We start from the raw sequence: 18,824 nt of genomic DNA on the forward strand, positions 1-18,824 counted from the left end.
CTTCACTATCAGCTCTGCACAGGGAAGACACTTGATATCGAAGACAAGCTTTGCTTTCCATTGTTAGTGGATTTTTTTTCCACTGTCTAAAAACAGTGCCAAAAGAAAGCCTTAAGTGCTGCTCCACAGTTTTCAGGCCAAAATATTTAGTGTTAAAGTAGAACAGAGTATTCAGAAGAGCAACAGGTGAATGTGATCCTAGCTGTTTAATCCTCCAAAGGTAATCTTCTTCAACTCGAGAGAATATTGATCCTTGGAAAAAAAAGAATATTGGAGAAAATACAATGAATTAGCCCATAAACTGTCCAGGTGCAAAAAATCAAGTTTCTGTTTACTGTGAAATGTAACAAAATGATCATGACAGAAGCCTCTAATAAACATATTTAATTATATGTCCATACCCCCAAAACCACCTCTTAAAGACATAGACACTCATTGAGACAGTCAATGGGAAATATCAGTATAGGTAATTTCACAGGGAACACATTTCTGCTTAATTACAACAGCACTGCTGACATGCAGCTCCCTCAGTTATTACATAAAAATAAATGCTCAGGGGGTAATCTTAATTCCCTTATAAAAAGCATATTTTTGAGTTAATTTTATTCTGCTCAGGTAAGGCCTCCAAATAGCATACTTTTATTTTCTTATTACTAATGAATATCTCACATGGAAAGCACTCCTTGACAAGGATCATTAACAGGGTACAGGAAGGACCCAACACAGAGGCTCTCAAGAGCTATACAGAGAGAAGCCAATATCAAAAAGAGAGAGGAAAGCATCCGGCAAGGACAAGCCCTCCCTCAAGAGAGGATTGTGAGAAAGATGGAAGAACAGTTGATTCTCCAGTTCAGCACCAACATTTATCTGCTGGGGAAAATTTGCTTTCTCCATGAACTGACGATCCTCCTGAGCAGAAGATCCACATCGGAGAGTCCTCCTAATCCAGCCAAGAAAGGCTAAAATACACCACTTGTTAGCCCTACCAACACATAGCCCAGTGCCTGCCTGTCTGCTTCCTGCTGGGAAAAAAATGGACCAAAAAAAAAAAATTTAGCTCACATAAAAACTACAGGTCAAAGAGCTTATTCTAACTTTCTCTCCTAAAAATGGATAGACAATTTTAACAGGCAGTGGCAAAATCAACTCTTGTAGCATAGATTACCCAGAAACCAGACAAAAAGAACAGGTACAGCCTTAACTGAAATCTTAGATGATATCTTCATAATTCTTCATCAGTTACTATTGCAATGCATAAAATGTTTTTATATACATATATATATATATATATGTGTGCTTAAGAATACAGAACTATTAAGAGATGAAAAACATACATCACTGAAAAGAAAATTACCATCTGGAAGTATGCTTGGTTGCCAACTTCTAAGGATTTTATTTAATTCCTGGACAAACGTCTGGTAGATTGGATCAATAAATATGTTGTCTTTTCGATTACTTCCATATAAATACTACAGAAAAGAGAGAGAGACACAGCATTTATGATTCCAGATTAGAACAACTCCTGTGGTACAGGGTTCTTTTTTTTATAAATGCACAAGCATTGTACTGAAAAAGAGTATCTAACAATAAAGCTATGCCACTTTTCCAATATTTAACAGTTAAAAGTTATCTCCAATATATGTTGTAAATTCCTAACTGGATATGAATCGTAGTTTAATTACAACTCTAACATTTTTCTCTAAGATTTCCTGTGTGCAACATTGTATCAGTGAATGGGGAGTCATTAAAAAAAAAACAAACCACAACCAACTTATTTATCTTTTCCTCCACCTAGGTCTTCAAAGAAGAAAACCCCATACCTAGCAAGAGTTGGCCATTTAAATGTGAACTCTGGACAATGACAAAAGCATCTTCAACACAAAAGTGGGAGCAAAAAACACCCCATAGTGACATGCAGCAGTGCAAGAAAAATTACAGGATGGTGCAAGGCACCTGCCTATTCTGCAATCTAATTATCTTAACCTTTTTGACCTTACAGACAGAAATACTTTTAAACCTTTACCAAGAACTACTGGCTGAGGCCTATACCCGTATTTGACATTACCCTCTCTGGAGACATTTCTAAAAAAGAGAGGATTGGCTTCTTAAATTTTCCACTTCAATGTTATCTTTGCATGAACAAGCCTGTTAGTGAATACAATAAAAGTGACAGACAAGAAATGTACTCACTTCTGAAAATGGCATCTATTTCTGTACACATACTTGAAATAGCATTAAAGACAGCACTCATTAAACACTAGGTGGTCACGGTCCAGCATATCTTGGCTTCTTTATTTTTGCACTTAGATTTATAATATGGAAAAATGAATGAATACACTTCCTAGAAGTCTCCAACACAACTCCTTCATTTAGATAACTATTTATCTAATACATTTAAATACAATACATTTAACTAACTCTTCAAAGCACAATATTCCCCCAAATGTGTTTGTTTTTACATATACAAGTATTAGTTTCATAAAGCAATTCTAAACCAGATAATATAGCTTACTAGAAGCTTCCTGGAGTCTGTCCCTCCATGAATTTTTGTTTTTCTCTGGTTTGCATTAAACACTCACACTGAATGCTGGCAGTGAAAATGAAATCAGACTGAAAATCAGAACAAAACCAATTCACACAAAAGCTTGTGAGAACTCATCTAAAAATATTTCTGTTTCCTGGTTCAGAATAAGTGCTTGGCTAAACCCTATTGGCTATCTAATTATCCCCAGTAGAAATCTGTGAAGCACTCCAGACCAGCACAACTAGAGAGTCTAAAGAAGAACAGTGTCCTGTAGCAGGGGAGACTGCAACATAACACTCAAAGTGCATCTGCAAACCTTCATTCCCACACTGTAACACTGCTCTGCTACTCCACTAACTCTAAGGGGGGCAGGATTAGCATAGGCTGTTCCCACCTGGGATGAGCTCTACCATAACTGCAGCAAGCAGGAAGGAACTGGCTGGATGGGCCTCTGAATCCCACAGAGAAGAGGCTGAATCACTGCCCACAGCACCTTCAGACAAACATCTGCCAACTCCATCAGCCTGAATTTTGCCCAAACACCCCCATTACCAGACATACAAAGAAAACAAACACCAAACCCCAATCTACACTGGGACAAAGAATGAAGGCCATGATGCAGCAGAGGAGCACCAGCATGCTAACACCTTTTTCTAGATGAACCCTCTCTACTAGATGCCTGCCTGACCATGCAGCAACCTTTAAGTGTGATATTTTTCAGGATCAGTACTTCAGAGTTATGAGAACCATAATTGAACCATTTCTGTCTGAAAGCAGAACAATTTCAGCTGCAAATGAACCTGAACTGAGAGACTGTACTATCTGACTCAGGGACCAGTTTCCTGGAACAGATTTTACAATGCTTCCTTCAGGAAAAGTTATTTCACAAAATCAAAAAACCCCAACTTAGGTCTTGAAGGCTCCTGGGCACTTCACCTATGCTCAAACCACATTACACCCACGAAGAAAAGCTCCAACCTGCATGTGCATTACGCCACAGTGAGTGCAGTAATTCTGGGGGGAGGGGAAAAGTACTTTTTTTACTAACCTATGGTTCCTACATTCTCTTCCTTTGAGGAGAAACTTACTCTAAATTAGCAAAGTATTGATGATTTTTGGCACAACTTCATCCTTAAATGGTATCATTTAATCTCCTCTGAGCCTCTCCTCAAAGCCAGTACCTTTCATGCAGTAGTAGACAATTTATTCTCTTTCAGGGGTACCCACACAGGGGTTGTCAGATGGAAAAAAGGACTAGGAAAATTATAGAAGGCAACGGAGTTTTGTTGTACAGTGTGACAACTACATTGCATTTAGTGTATCGCTATCTTGTTTAAACGTGTTTCTTCAGAAGGGTAACACACACCCCAATATGTACAATTTGCCATTATCACACAGAAGATGGCTGCAGCCCTTGATAGCTCACATGCTCACATGTTTCTGTACCTCACTTGCTGTCTGCCTTTGTGAAATGCAAACTCATCAGAACAGGGCATGTCTTCCTACCAGTCCAAACAGCAGTGGTACAATTTGGACAACTAATCAGGGCTGTTAACATCACCTGAATTAAACACTGGACACTAAGTATAAGCAATAATTAAGTGACCACACATTGTTCCACCAGTGTTCCAGCATCATGTATGTGCCACACATGATAATTGTGTTGTGCCACACAAACTATGGTTCTGAAGAGCTGAAAAAAAAAGTTTTACACATAACTAGCTTTCATGACTGACAAAATAGACTATGTCAAAGGCACAAAGAGAAAGGTAAAAAAAACCCAACAATAATTTGGGTTTCATTTTATAAACACATGCCTCACTCTGTGTATTGTTTATCAGCTAACATAAGTATTTTCAATTCAACAGAAAGATACAGAGAGACAGTGTATCATGCAAGTGCAGAAGCAGAAAGCTAGCTGAATTTGAAACACACCTTGCAGCAATATTGACTAAAAAGCCATTGACTAAAATGAACTATCGCTTGTCAAATTTCAACCATGACGTAAAAATATAAATTAACTCTTTAATTTTGCATACTTGCAACACAGAAGAATTAGTGGAGACATTGTTTAAAAATATTTCAATTAAAAAAATTTGTTGCTTGATTCAAGTCCTCTGCCTCAAGTATAGAACAGTTTAAGTAGGATTGCAAGCCCTGTGAACAGCTTGCTTTCCACATCATATGCATTTTTATTGCCTTGAATGAAATCTTCTGTGCTCTCAGCTCTGAACACTGCTTATTCCATCTGCATTTTGCCTTATGTACCAAAAATTAAGACATCCCCTGCTTAAAAGATAAGCTGTGGAATAGCCTTTTTAATTATCTAGTGATACATGTTATTCCCTTCACATACATTACATCTAACCTGACTCCCTTCTATCTTACTGTGTGTTAGACAGTCAATATAGCAGTTCCCTGCACTCTATCCTGACTGTCCACAGTCTGCAATATTCAGTAAATTAGACCCTCCCCAAAAGACACTTCAATTAGCTTGTTTACACTATATGTTAAGTAACTGAATTAGTAAAACTTTTACAGATCATGCCTTGTTTCATTCTGTTTTTACATTAGACATCTTTAGCAAACAAAATGAAGCACAGCATTTGGAAAAACTATGTAATTTTTGACTGCTAATTACTTGCTTTAAGCCAGCAAGAATATTAAAACTATTACAATATACCAATTTGTATTTGAGTTTTCAGGATGGGTCTGCAAACGTGTTTCCTATACAGACATCTTTCTACAATGTGATTTACAGAGCAGCCTGTGTTCCAGATCATAGCCATATATTAATAGCTCGTAGCCAGTAAATCCATGTTATCTCCATTCTTCCACTGAAATGGGTTACAGTCAAATCAGCAGCTTAATTTCCCATCTCTACAGCCTCTACTAACCTCCTGAATCCCAAGACACAGATAATAGATGCTGTCAGGTGCATAGTTCTCTCCATTTGGCCTTCGAATTTCATTGACAAAATGTGTCAACCCATAGTTTAACTCAGCTGAAGTATGTGATAATAGATCTTCCTTTAATTTCACAGACTTTACTGTAAAATAGAGAAAAAATGCTACATTATACAACAGAATAATCACACAGTGAGGGTGAGATGGGGTATTTTTTGGCTGGAAAGTGAGAAAAGGGCTTGATGTCCTCTCCACTAACCAGTGAACAAGACTAAAATGTACTAAGTAGTTAAAATGTTAGGTTTGTATTAAAATAAACAAGGCTATCAGAGTAAAGTCTAGTTAACCAAATGCAGTAACACTCGCTAACAAATGTACTGTCATGCACAGTTGAGGATGACAAAGAAGCAGCCCAAGATGCTGAAGTGAAGACACTGGTGTACAGGGGCACCTTCAGGGGAAACAGCAGTTTCCAAAGATCCAACAGCATAACACAAGGGTGCTAAGATGCTTGTAGGAGGTGAAGAACAGCAAGAGTAGCAGCAATTTCCCTCTTCTGTCACAGTACAAATGTACACAGAGAGGAATGTTGCAGAAAGAGCAGTAAGGCTCCACAGGATTGAAAGTCACCTTGTGCCAGAGCTCCACAGCCAGGTAATGCCAGCCTTAGATGAAGATCATTTTCCAGGAAAAAGAGTAGGATATCCCTCCCTTGCAATTTAGAAGTCCAGAAATGATGTGAATTCTGAGGTGAGTTAAAATATGAGGAAAAACAGGATGCAAACAAAAAAAATCAAAATGGTCACAGAAAGTCAGAAGATCCAGGAAGGTGTTGTCCTAGATTGCATGAGAAGTGTGACACCCAGCATTTTGAACCAAACAGGGAAAACTAGAAAAAAAAGAGTTTGGTTTCTCTGTGATAAAATAATCTCAGTCATGGTGGGAACATTAGGGACATGTGACAACTTTATTAAAAATCTCAACTGAGAATCATACGAGTAGAGCGATTTTCCCTACCAAGTAAGAATCTGGATGCCAGACTTGTGGAAATACTTACTTGATTTCAGTTCCTCTAGTTCTGGAAGCTCTTCATCTAAATACCGAGACTTTACCCAGTGCTTCCATGCATTCACACCGTACACGTATTTGAATGGAAAACTACACTCAGAGTTTTCAGAGCTGTCATCATGCGACTGGTACTCAGACACTGCTTTCCTCTTGACTCCCTGCCGTGGAAACACAGTGGTTAACACCACCAGCAGTCACCAACAGCAGTAACACAGAACCTGGGCAGAACAAGCTGCAGGCCAAAGTACAAACTGAACATTCAAAGAAACACACACTTCATCCAGGTGATGGTTTCTTTGTTGATCATCCTTCTACGGACAGCATCTACTTAAGCTGACAGATGTTTCTAATTCGCCTTTGAAACTGGTTCCTAACAGAGACATTAATTTTTGATAATAGAGTTGCTGTATTCGTTCTATTGTATTATGCAACAAACATACGATGTACCAAATAATTCAATGTATTTATAAGATTTCACTGTGTTAATGCACAAGAAGCTAAAGATGCTACAAATCTATACCAAAAGCTCAACTTTTAGGCTCAACAGAACCCATCAATGGAAAAGCCAGCACTGGTCCCAAATTAAAGCATGTCCAGTAGTGCATATGTGGATAACATCCAGTGGATAATACTGAGAGTTTAGAATCCAATCTTAATACTAGAAAGACACATTTGTTCTTGGAAAGCTTTACTAGAAGTTGGCTGTTTTTTTTAAAGCTGCAGTATCTACTGCAATTATTGGAACAAAATCATTTCAGCTTTGTGCCAGGCACAAGAAATTATTTCCTGTTAGTGTCCTTCTAAATAAAAGAATATGGGTAATTTATTTGCAATGTCTAAGCTAAGATTGACTGAAAATAAAATCTGGGAAAATTACGAGGAAATAATTTTTTTTTAAAACTCTTTTATATAGAAGATGTTATAGCTCCCATTATAAGCCATGGTAATGCCAGCGTTCTTCCATTTTACTACCAAATTAAACCAAGACAGCTTTGTTCAAAGTAGAAGGTAGAAAAGCATTACTAAGAGTACAGCAGGTACAGTGCAAACTAGCACATTACATCAATAGTTCTACCACTGTGAAGCAAAAATGGGATCAGAATTTACAAACCACACTCCTCTTAAATCCAACAGTTATCTGCAACAGACACAGGACTGAAATAATTTTATTATTTGAAATATATCAATTTACATCATAAATATAGGATATTAGATATTAATAGACAATAACATGTTTTAGAGTGGTATGATAATTAAACTTAAATTTTGTGCTTTTTTGGATATTTTTAATAACATGACAAAATTACCTTCTTTTTGGACCGAGGCCTTGGCTGTTCCTCGTATTCTTCACCAAAAACAGGAGGTAACAAAAACTCATTTTCTGTATCAAGCTCCTCAGTTGCTGAAAATACATTAACAGAAACTTTTTTCTAAACATCCTCTGAATAATACTGCTTTGAAAAAAAACAATGAGCTACATTAGTGTGCATTAACATAAGGGGTCCACAAAGGCACAAATATAAACATTACCAAAGACTGGATTCTTATACTCAAAGATCTATTCTTATATTTAAAGTAAGACAAAGCTGTCAAAATGTTTATTTCTAAAAAAACTGTAGAGGACACAATGCTCAACACTTTCAAACATTATCTGAAGTCACCATGGTAGCATTTCTTACAGTGGACTCTTACATAATTTTTTCTGCCCAGGCTGTCTTGGTACCAAAATGTTTTACTTATGGTAAGAATGAACAGCTGTGACTGGAAAAAATACAAATTAGTACATGCCCTTCTGTTCATGTATTTCTATCATTTCTACTCATGGTTTATATTTTATAAAGCACATTATATTAGATTAAAAATATTAAGAACCAGAAGGCAAACTCCCTTCAGAAAAACTGGCTTTAGTCTGTATTTATACAAGTGGTGGAGGTCTAGCTCATGATGGATACTACAGTGAGTTCGTTAAACAGATATATGGTAATCTGTCAAAATACTATTTACCTAACATTTCATGGGTAGGGTGATGGACTCTATTTCACGCAGCAGAGTGGAATGAGACAACATATGAATGGATTTAATGTTGGAAGTTCCATCTTTATTTATTTTACTGAAGGTGGTTTATACCTCATTTAGCCATCAAACAATGTTTTCACTCAAAATTGAATGCCTTTCTGATAGTCTGATTTTACCACCTTACTTCTCAAGACACCTCTCAAACTGGTGCAGATGAAACAGCACTCACATCCAAAGATTTATGAACTCTGCCCTAGACTAAAAAGCAGTCCTTCTCTTGCTACCACAAAGACTATTATCTCAGAAGCACTTCAGCGTAATCAATATCTCTTACAGACTGCTGTTACTATTCCACTTTATTTCTTTTCTTCCCCGGTTTTCCTTTCTCATGTACCAAGCCTCACTTACAAAGACGGTTAAAAATCTAGTACATATCTGACTAGTAAACTTCCTAAAATTAAGGTCAAGCTAACCCCCAGGCTTTCTCTTTAAAATAGACATACAGCAAAGTGAGAAACCCAGTCTGGGCATCTACCGTGGTTACCTAAGGCAGAACACGAAAGGAGAGTGTTAACATTAGATACAGAAGCTACCCTGGTGAGGTATCAGTTGTATGTCCAAGAGAAGCTATGTCAAGAGGGACACTAACTAGAGCCAGAAAGAAGCATTCTTGGATCTTGGATTCATTAGGACATGGTGAAAGGAAACAGACACTGTTCCCTGCATTCTGCAGAGTGATAAAAAATGTACTATATAAAACCAAGTGTTTCTTTCAACAAAGGTCTCAAAGTAGTGATTTTGCTGCTTCAAATTCGAATAATGCTACCTTTTTAAATACAGGTAGGGACATTAACAAGATATTAAAATGTAATACAAGTGGTGTGCAGCATGCCAAGGGAAATTTACCATTTTGTCATTTCTGCTCTAAACCATGGAAATACCTGGCAACTAAAGAAGGCATTCATTATGTTTTCAAGACATATGCCAGCTGACTCCTTGAGTCTTCAAAACAGCTTTCCTAAATCCATGTTCAAAACAAATGATGCAGCCAAGTTCTCTGTGAAAGGTAAATTACCCTTTTTTTTTGCGTTGTTTCAAATACTGTATTTAGAAAGATAGAAGAACTAATTCAGAAGTCCCCAGTCTTACAACAACATGGCAAAGTTTTACCTAAAAGTCACTCATGTGGATCCTGCAATCAAATAAAGTTTCTCTGAAAGGATGATTAAACAAGGTACAATGGATGCACACAATGTCACAATATTTATTAAAATCACAGAAAAATTACCTCTTGGAAAGTCTACTTCAATATCAAGGTCTGGCTCATATGGAACATCAGGCAAGCTTTTCCATGACTCTGTTTCTGAGTTTAGTACACTTGATTCAGCTATCACACCTGCTTAAAAAACAAAAAAAAGGAAAAACTGTCATTATTTTAACCAACACATGAATTAGTAAACAGGGCAGATTCAGAACTCAGAACTTTAGAAGCCAAGTGGTTCTAAAGCTGCTTGTCCTGCTCATCACCATGCTACATTTTGTTGTTATTGAGAACTCAGATTCACTTCTCCAATCTGACTTCCTTCAAACATAAAAGATACTTACAAGCCCTTTGTCCTCTTCATTAAGATGAGTCAGCAAAGCACACGTATAGAAAATCAAATACTGATGAATCTGGATCATATCAACCAATCACAGAACTCAAACAAGCTTGACAAACCTAACTATCTATTTTTCAACCTGATTCTCCCATAACAGAACAGATTTTCAAGTTTCTTTTTGTAGTATCTGTTTAACAAATATGGCAAGCAGGCAGGGAGAAACAAAGTTTGACCTCTTTCCAACTTCTGGCAAAGACAGATTTCTCCAAATTCAGTCCTCTGCAAATGAGTAAGCTCTGATGCCATACATCTACTCATTTAGCTGTACTTCACAAAAGAGAGCAAGGAACTGCAAGTGACAACTTTGCAGCACCACCAGAAATGTGCAGTTGTAGTGGAGGAGCAGCAATAGTTGGGAAAGCAAGAAGCCTCCTGGGACTGCAGCTCCACTGGCCTTCTATATACCAGGCACAAAGCATAAGTTCATGTAATTTATCAACATTCTTTCAGACACCTGTTAAAAGAGCTTGGAAGAAACTCACAAAATTTCACCTGAGTGAAGGCAAATTTTCCTGGAAAGATACAAAAGAGACTTGAGGATTGTGGCAGGCAGAGCCAGGAAAGAGGAACAAAGAGACGTGGACTGAGAAAATATAGTTACAGGATACATAAATTTTTATTATGAGAATAATGTTGCTCAAGGACTTTTCAGTTTCTCATGTTCTGTCAGAGAGTAGGTGTGCAAGAAGTTGAGAGAGAGCATGTCTAGAACAGTTGAGCTGAAGTGTCCAAAGTGACACCCCATACCACAGAATGTCATGTTCAGTATATGAAGGGGAGTTGGCTGGGGAATCACTGAACGCTGCTTGGGGGAGGATGGGCATCTGTCAGCAGTTGGTGATCAATTGTATTGTACATCACTTAGTCTTCTTGTGTTTTATTTCTCTCTCTCTCCCCTTTTCATTGTACTTATTAGTATTGGTAGTATTATTATATTTTATTTTGTTTCAATTATTAAACTGTTCTTAAATCACAAAGTTTACTTCTTTCCCGATTCTCCTCCCCACCAGGTGTGGGGGAAGTGAGTGGCTGTGTGGTACTTAGTTGCCCTCTGGGGTTAAACCACAAGGCAACTTAATATAAGATCTCAGCACAGTACAACAGCACTGTTGTACTCAAACTTTCTCCATGAACCCAACACTTCTCTTGATTCACACACATCCCCTAGCACTCCAATGAGCCAAAAACTCACAAGGAAACTCACTGGTCACATCAGAAGCTTCCGTTTTTCCAGCATGTTCAGGCACCATCCCTGACAAGTTCAGTAGATCAGTTTCCAGAGGATCTGAGGGCACTTTTCCCCTCAGCTCTTCTATTGCTGCATGGATTTTCTCACTGCTACCCAAAGTAGTGGGTAAAAAAACTGGAACTGGCACCTGTGCGGACAGGGAGGCAGAGATAATAGAGAAAAGAAAAAAATGCTGCAACAAAGCATCAACAGCAGTCAAGACAGAAAAAAATTCTACACTCCTCTTCTAAAAGACAGAGTTAATACAGATTAGAAATAAATCACTCATGTGAGCTAGCAAAAAATGTTGACAGGTTAAAAAAGCTCAATATAAATGATTGAGTAGAGAAGGAAAAGCACGAAAGAATACAGAAGAAAAAAAAATATGACAAAATATAGCTTGTCAAAGAAAGAACAGAAGGAACTTTGGAGCTTCAAATATGTCTGATTATAACTTCAGACTAACGGTTCGGACAAATCAGCATCCTGTTTTAATACCTTGTTTGTGAAACACAGAATTTTAGGAAATCAGGGGTTTTTTTTCCACCATTTGGATGAGACTAGGTACATAAGTGATAACAAAATAAACTTAGAGTTATTTTCTTTTGCTGGTAAAAGTTCAGGTTTTGGTATTTTTTCCTTTACTTTTTTTCCTTCTGTTTATCCCATGCTGCCATCCCTCCCCAACACAACTTTTTGGCTTCCTCATTACTAGAACAAATCTTGCTGTTGAAGGCTTATTCAGCAAACTCAAAGTATCACTCAGAACTGCTCCTTAAAAGTTCAGCAGCACAAGATTTTCACACTGAAAGCAGGCAAATAGGTACTAAAGAACAATCAGGAAATTAAGTGCCGCTGGCAGATTCTAATGCTTTTTCAATATATAGTGCTGCAGCATCCTGCAATGCTTTAGATAGACCAGAACAAGAACAGCCAATAATATGAAGTGGTCTCACACATGCATGTGAATGGATGCAATTTTAAAATGAAGTTGAAGTCTCACTTACAGGAACAGGAACTGTTGTAGGAACAGGAACGTTTTGACTATACATATTCATAGGCACCGGAACATAGACAGGTACAGGAATAGGCACTGGGACATATTCTTTTTTCCAATCATCTTCTATTAAAAGAAAAAAGAAAAAGGTGAACACTGCCAGGTATTTAAATACATTTTACAACTGCCATTTAGGGAAAAAAACCCCAGAATATTTGCAATATGTTCAAAGAAAGTAACAGTTAAGAAAAATCTGCAATAAAGAAATTTGTAGTTTCAGCACAGTTCAGGAGTTACCTGTCTGACAAGATTTTGTCTGCATATGAGGTTTACAGTATGTGGCTTTTGTCATTGTCAACGGCTTGCAAAGAACTGCCTTGTTCTTCATTTCTCTGTTAGGTGTTGGAGAAGGTGGTGGTGCTGAGCCCTGCAGACAAGCAAATAAGAGAACGCGCTGTTGTTCCACACTGATTCCAACATGATGTTCTTGACTTAATGTACCAGTTGATACTTTTCATAAACAAGATACTGAAGAGGAAGCTCACAAAAGCTTAACACAACAGGACCAACTCCTATTATATAATTTCAAGCTATTCTATATTCCTAGTAATGAGGTGCCACTGCCAGGAATGTAACATTTAGTTGTATTTCACTCAGTCAGGGCTAGCACTATGAATAACAACTTCTGGCTCATTTTCTTGTTTTTCTTTTTTTCCCCCTTTTTTTTATTATTATTGTTTTTAAATTTAAGATTTTTTTTTTACATTCTTGTTCAAATGAAAGTGCAACTTAAGCACTTTTATAACGTAAAAGTAATTTTAGCTGTAAAAAGAATTCACTACAAGCAGTATAGCAAACTATAGCATTCTTGAATTATGCTACAATCCAAAGATCCCATTTAAAAATAAAAAAGTATTTCTGAATAAAAATTCTCTAAACAATTTTTTAGTACCTAAAGTATGAACTTCGAGCTCCCCCTACTGGCTTTACAATAGTGACAACAAATACTTGGGAACATCCCATAATGCTCCAACTGCATCCTTACAGTCAAGAAGTAAAAAAATCCCCCTTGTTCCAGACATGGTTTTTGTACCCTAGCACCTGTTTTGGAACCTGATTTAAGAAACAAACTCTCAGTTTAATTCAGTCATATGCAGGAAGACTATCCCCACATGTCCTTTTAAATACGGAAAGAAAGTGAAGTTCCAAGGGCAGCAGTACACTCTAACGGGTGTACACTTCCTAAAATATATTAAAAAATACTGTATCGCACATAGCTTTGACATGGTCTTTAAAAATTTATGGACTGAATTATCATCATGAAACATAAAATACTAGAAATGTTAAACATGACAGTTTAGCTTGTCTGATGTCTCTAGTTACCTAAGCAATTTTATTTTCTGTGTTTTTCATAAATATATTTATAATGCCATCAAAAAACTTTCGCTTAAGTCTAAGATTTATCTTTAATGCCTATTTGCACTTAAAAGATGAGTCAGTTTTTTACTTGGTAAAAATAGGCAGTTCTGAGACCTTGACCTTCCATGTGACAAATAAATCAAAACAAAACTAAGTTTCAAACAAAATACCCTAGGCTAACTGAAAACAATATTAATACTTTTGACAAGCTGACAAAAACTGAAACTCAAAATGAAGGCTGCTGCTTCACTGATGATCCCCACTCTCCCAGACAGCAATCCTGCAAAAGGTTAGTTATGCTTCCCTACTCTGCCACCTGCAGCAAAGCCAATCAGACCGTGACCACCTAGAGCATTCTACTCTTGGAAATTATAAAATTTAAGATCTGAAGCCTTATTTTCAGCCTTTCAAAGCTGAGCTACAATCTTAATATTTTAATTGGCCAGTGAAATTCTCTTCCCTTTCTATACTCAATAAATACATCCAGTTGGTCTAAACATGTGAATAAGATACACAGTTTGTTGACTAACTTTTAAGCGACTCCTGAATGCATTACAGATATAAAACAAATGGTCGATGATTTAGTTTCCCAGAAGACATTAAAAAGACAAAGTATGAATATTTTAACTACTGACATGAAGAAGACTAAAAAACTCTGTAAATCATCATTCAAAGAGACCAATTTTTGTTTTTTAATAGCATCCCCTTAAATCACCAGGATCTCACATTTAAAATATATCTAGTTATGTTTTTTATAGATAGATATATATTTATGAGTGTGTGTGTGTTAAATATATGTACTTACGGTTATTTTTGTCCGGGGGGTTTGACAGCCCTGATCTAAAAGTATAAGGAAACATTTTTAGAATTATTTTTCCCCTTCTTCAAAATCAAAGCAAATTTCAGTAAGCAACTCAAGACAACATCTCTAATCAATATAACATTAAATTAACAGCACTGATGAGCACCATATTGCAGGTGAGAACTGCACCCAAGACTTTTCCTTCACAGGCACCTCTCTACTCCGGTACTGAGTCTTACACAAAGGCAAACACTAAATCAACGTTCTAGCCAGGTCTGAATACAGCCTCTTTCAGAAAAGTAAATACCAAAATGTTGAAATATGAAAACAGTTATACAAAGAAGCTGTGTTGCCATAATTACATTAATTTAAAAGCTGATTTATTTGAACTTTGCCTGACTTGCCCTATATACCATATAAACCTGCATTGAGTGTCCATCAGCAAATTTACACAGTACCTATTGCAAACAGAAAGGAAAAAAAGCAGTGTATTTCTCTTATCTAGATACTTTTATTCTATTCTCTTTTCATTTCCATTTAACTTATTTCTTTTTAATTTATTTTTTTTTTCATTCCTAGTGCATTTATCTGCTCTCTGTGACCAAAAGGGATTTTGAGAAGTGTTTCCACAGAGCAAATAATGACAAACTGGAGCACAACGAAAAGAGGAAAACATTTTCTGTTCCCACAATGATACAATACTAAAGGTACACTTAACCCAAAACAGCTCAGTGATGCCTCTCATGATAACATAAAATACGATAATCCCTAATGCAGTTTATCACAACAAATAAATAATTCATGCAGCTTTCAATTTTTCATTTAAAGGAAGCATCTTGTTCAACATTTATCAGCCATAAAGCAGCACATACCATAGTGTAAGTTCTCAGGTCCTTTTTGGGTTGCCAGATTTGGTTCGTTTTGTTGGCAGTAGAATCGGAGCAAACAGTGCTGATCGCAGAAGTGCTTCATTTCGCCGCGCCACTGCACCTTCTCTTTAAGAGTTCCTTGAGACTTACAACAGTCACACCGTACAGCCTTAATGCAAAGGAAGATTTTGACATTTTTAAACAAGCCTTGGAAAAAAATTATTTCTACATTTTAAAAGTTTACATTTTTAAGAGTACTGAGGACTCATTACCACTACACAGTCAAGTCTTGCTCATGTACAATAGTTATGCTACCTTCTAACTTGTGTACACAGGAACATCTGTTACTTCATTCTTCATTGTTTGCTGGGGGTTAACACCCTGAATAAATCTGCTTTGTTTTACTAATTCTTCACAAAGTCTTTAAAAATTGCTCACTTCTAAACAGTCAGCAAAAAAAATTAATTATATGCATCAATTTTAATTAATTCAATTGAAGCAAAACAAGAGCAGAAAGTGACAGACTCCTAAATGACCCTATTGAACTGAGGACAAATAGTTGGGTTTTTTTCCCCTCCAAAGTTTGGTGGGTTTAAGTCACCAACAGAATCACTTCTCTAGGTATCAAATCAGCCCTTTAGTGTAAATAGGTTTTAAATTTTCATTATTTTAGTAGTTTGGCAACAATTTTAGATTCCAGTTCTTTAGTTTGTCCAAATTTCTCCCTGATTCATAAACCACAATTGCTCCCAAACTAAAGAGGGCTCCCCAAAATCTAGTTGGCACGTAACTTGAAACTCAAACATTATCTTTCACCAGCCTACATGGTATTTTCATGAGGCATCACAAGACAGATACCGGTTTTCTCCGAAATAGATTCCACTGCATTTAATCTGCCATGCTATAAATTATTATTTGAACAGTGGTAACCCCAGTTTCCCATCTTCAACTAAGCAAAGAACTGGTTGCACTACAGCTTGCCTCAAAATTGCTTGCAACCTCCATCCTAAAGCAGACCTTAAAAAAATAAAAGCTTTATAGATGCTCAGGAATCCAAAGTAAGTCAACCTAATAACACAGCCAGAAGAGGAAGAGGGAAGTTATAATAATATGCAACATAAAACATTAATACATAAAACCATACACAACATTGCAGTTATCACAAGGCTCTGATGGCTAAAAAACCAAAACAAACCAAAAAGAAGTCCAATTGCAGTTTTAGTGACTCCAAAAACGTATGAACAGGCCAATTAGTTCAAATTTAAAAAATAATTAAATGTTCAGTTCCTTCTCTGTACTTGAACAGTCTGGCACCATTCTCTGGCAATGTAAGAAACTAAGCTCTCAGTTGTAATTTTCAAGTATTTAAAGATGATACGTAGGACTCTATTCTAACAATATTACCAGCTTTAAATTGGGAGCAATTAAAGCTGCAGCTTCAGGATCACCTCATGCTAAGTGCCAGGTGCCCCTGGAAGGGCAGGTATTTCTCTTCCCCCTCCTCTATGCAGGTGTCAGCAGTAGTGCTCGGCACTTGCAGGGCACACAAGGTCAGAGACCTTACAGCACTGCATTATCCCCATCCTCCCTCAAATTTGTTACATTTATCACGTGGACTTTCCACTGATGCTGATCCACAGTTCTTTTTGCAGCAGATATCTTCTCAGTGGGACAAAAGAGCAAGTGAATTGTATTCTTGGAAGGGAGTGGGGAAGAAGATGAAGTGTAGAGTGTTGCCAAAATAGTCTAGACTTATCAGTTCAGGGAAGCTGTGAATTCACACCTTTGATGTAAATGCATCTTCCAAAGCCACCAAAAGACTAAAATACCAGTAGAAAAAAAAATATGTATAATTCACTATAATTTTAAATCTCAAGCCCACCTAACACTGATTGACAGCTGACTCATGTACAGAAAAGCCGATCTATTCTGACCTGTTGCAAGTTGCTTGACTATCAAAGCACCACTTTCTGCTCAATTTTTTCTCTCCTTCAAAGAAAGAAAAACTGGTCAAATCTTATCAAATCCAGCAACTACAGCCTTCCTACACCAGGGCCTGTTGTGATAGGACAATGAGTAATAGTTTTAAATTGAAGGAGGGTCAATTTAGATTAGATATCAGAAAGAAGTTTCTTAGAATGAGGGTGGTGAAACACTGGAACAGGTTGCCCAGAGAGACTGTAGATAGCACACCCCTAGAAACTTTCAAGGTCAGGTTGGATGGGACCCTGGGCAACTCGATCTTATTGAAGATGCCTCTGCTCATTGCAGGGGTGTTGGACTAGAAGGCCTTCAAAAGTCCCCTAACCTCAAACTCTTCTGTGATCCTATAAGTCCTGTAACTGTTTTCTCCCTTTCCTTGTTTGTTTTTTTTACTTAGGTCTTTGTCTCTCCTGAGCTGCTACCAAGTTAATTTGGTAAAAAAAAATTTTGTTTTGCTTCCACATGGAAATTACTACTCCTTAGCAAGCCTGAGATTCCTTTATAGCAATGCCTCACTTCTCATCCCTACATCTGCTCCACCATAATTCTACCATTTCCATAATCATGCTTACAGTCAGTATTATACACCCTTCCACGCACTGAAGTTTCCTGCTACCTTCTTGCTCACCCACTGCCCTGACCATGACATTTAATGAAAGTAACTTAATGGTTATCATGACATTCTATGATTTTATGATTTTCTGCTTTTTTCTTCCTTCCCCTTTCCACTTGTTTTCATTTGGGATACTGTCACTATAACTGACTCTCCAAAATACCTGCCTTCAAGTCTGCTCTATCTCTGTTTCCAAAAAGCCCACCTCTACTTCCTATGTTTCAACTGCATATTAAGTCCTTTGCCACTCATAACTACTTTTTGGTATATTTCTTTTCCCATTTCTTCAACATGTTCAAATGGGCATGGTGATTAGTATAAAGCACTAATGTCTGCCCCAAATTTGGGTTAAAGAACAAACTTTTCATATGTGGGGCTTTTATTTACATTTTTAATCCTTCCATCACCTGTTCCTAAATGTTCTCCAATGGTATTAACTTGGCCTAATCTTAGCTGTCTATTACAACTTCAACTGCAATAAATAAGAAGCAAAAGATGTTTCCAGAGAGTGAATGATTATCAGAAAGGAGATCAACTGTTCTGAAAGAGTACTTACTGGAAATCGAGATGCCATCTACAGAACTCAGATAAGAATTCAGATAAGAGAAATTCCACAAGGCTGTCTTGCTGCCTTTACCATTTTGATTAACGCTGGCTCCAGTTTCAAATTTTACCACTGCTGACAATCACTGCTATCTGAGCTCACCAGCCACAATAATTTTTCTATGCCTCAGACTG

The 18,824-nt window shown here is 37.1% G+C and overlaps 1 protein-coding gene across 14 annotated transcripts in view; it reads right to left on the reverse strand.

Moving 5' to 3' along the window:
* The window catches only part of ZMYM2 (zinc finger MYM-type containing 2), an 88,037-nt gene that overhangs the window by 4,831 nt on the left and 64,382 nt on the right, over window positions 1-18,824 (reverse strand). For all 14 annotated transcript variants that reach the window (XM_027677213.1, XM_027677221.1, XM_027677220.1 and 11 more), the window contains 11 exons: window positions 15,494-15,659; window positions 14,625-14,659; window positions 12,698-12,827; window positions 12,411-12,526; window positions 11,380-11,551; window positions 9,803-9,913; window positions 7,806-7,900; window positions 6,488-6,656; window positions 5,422-5,573; window positions 1,355-1,469; window positions 4-252 (listed from right to left, as the gene is read on the reverse strand). In XM_027677213.1, coding sequence (XP_027533014.1) covers window positions 4-252; window positions 1,355-1,469; window positions 5,422-5,573; window positions 6,488-6,656; window positions 7,806-7,900; window positions 9,803-9,913; window positions 11,380-11,551; window positions 12,411-12,526; window positions 12,698-12,827; window positions 14,625-14,659; window positions 15,494-15,659 — 1,510 coding nt within the window. The remainder of the gene's footprint in view (window positions 1-3; window positions 253-1,354; window positions 1,470-5,421; window positions 5,574-6,487; window positions 6,657-7,805; window positions 7,901-9,802; window positions 9,914-11,379; window positions 11,552-12,410; window positions 12,527-12,697; window positions 12,828-14,624; window positions 14,660-15,493; window positions 15,660-18,824) is intronic.

The sequence above is a fragment of the Neopelma chrysocephalum genome, unplaced genomic scaffold (genome assembly GCF_003984885.1).
Source record: "Neopelma chrysocephalum unplaced genomic scaffold, ASM398488v2 Primary Assembly neopelma1_43, whole genome shotgun sequence".
NCBI classification, from domain to species: Eukaryota; Metazoa; Chordata; class Aves; order Passeriformes; family Pipridae; genus Neopelma; species Neopelma chrysocephalum.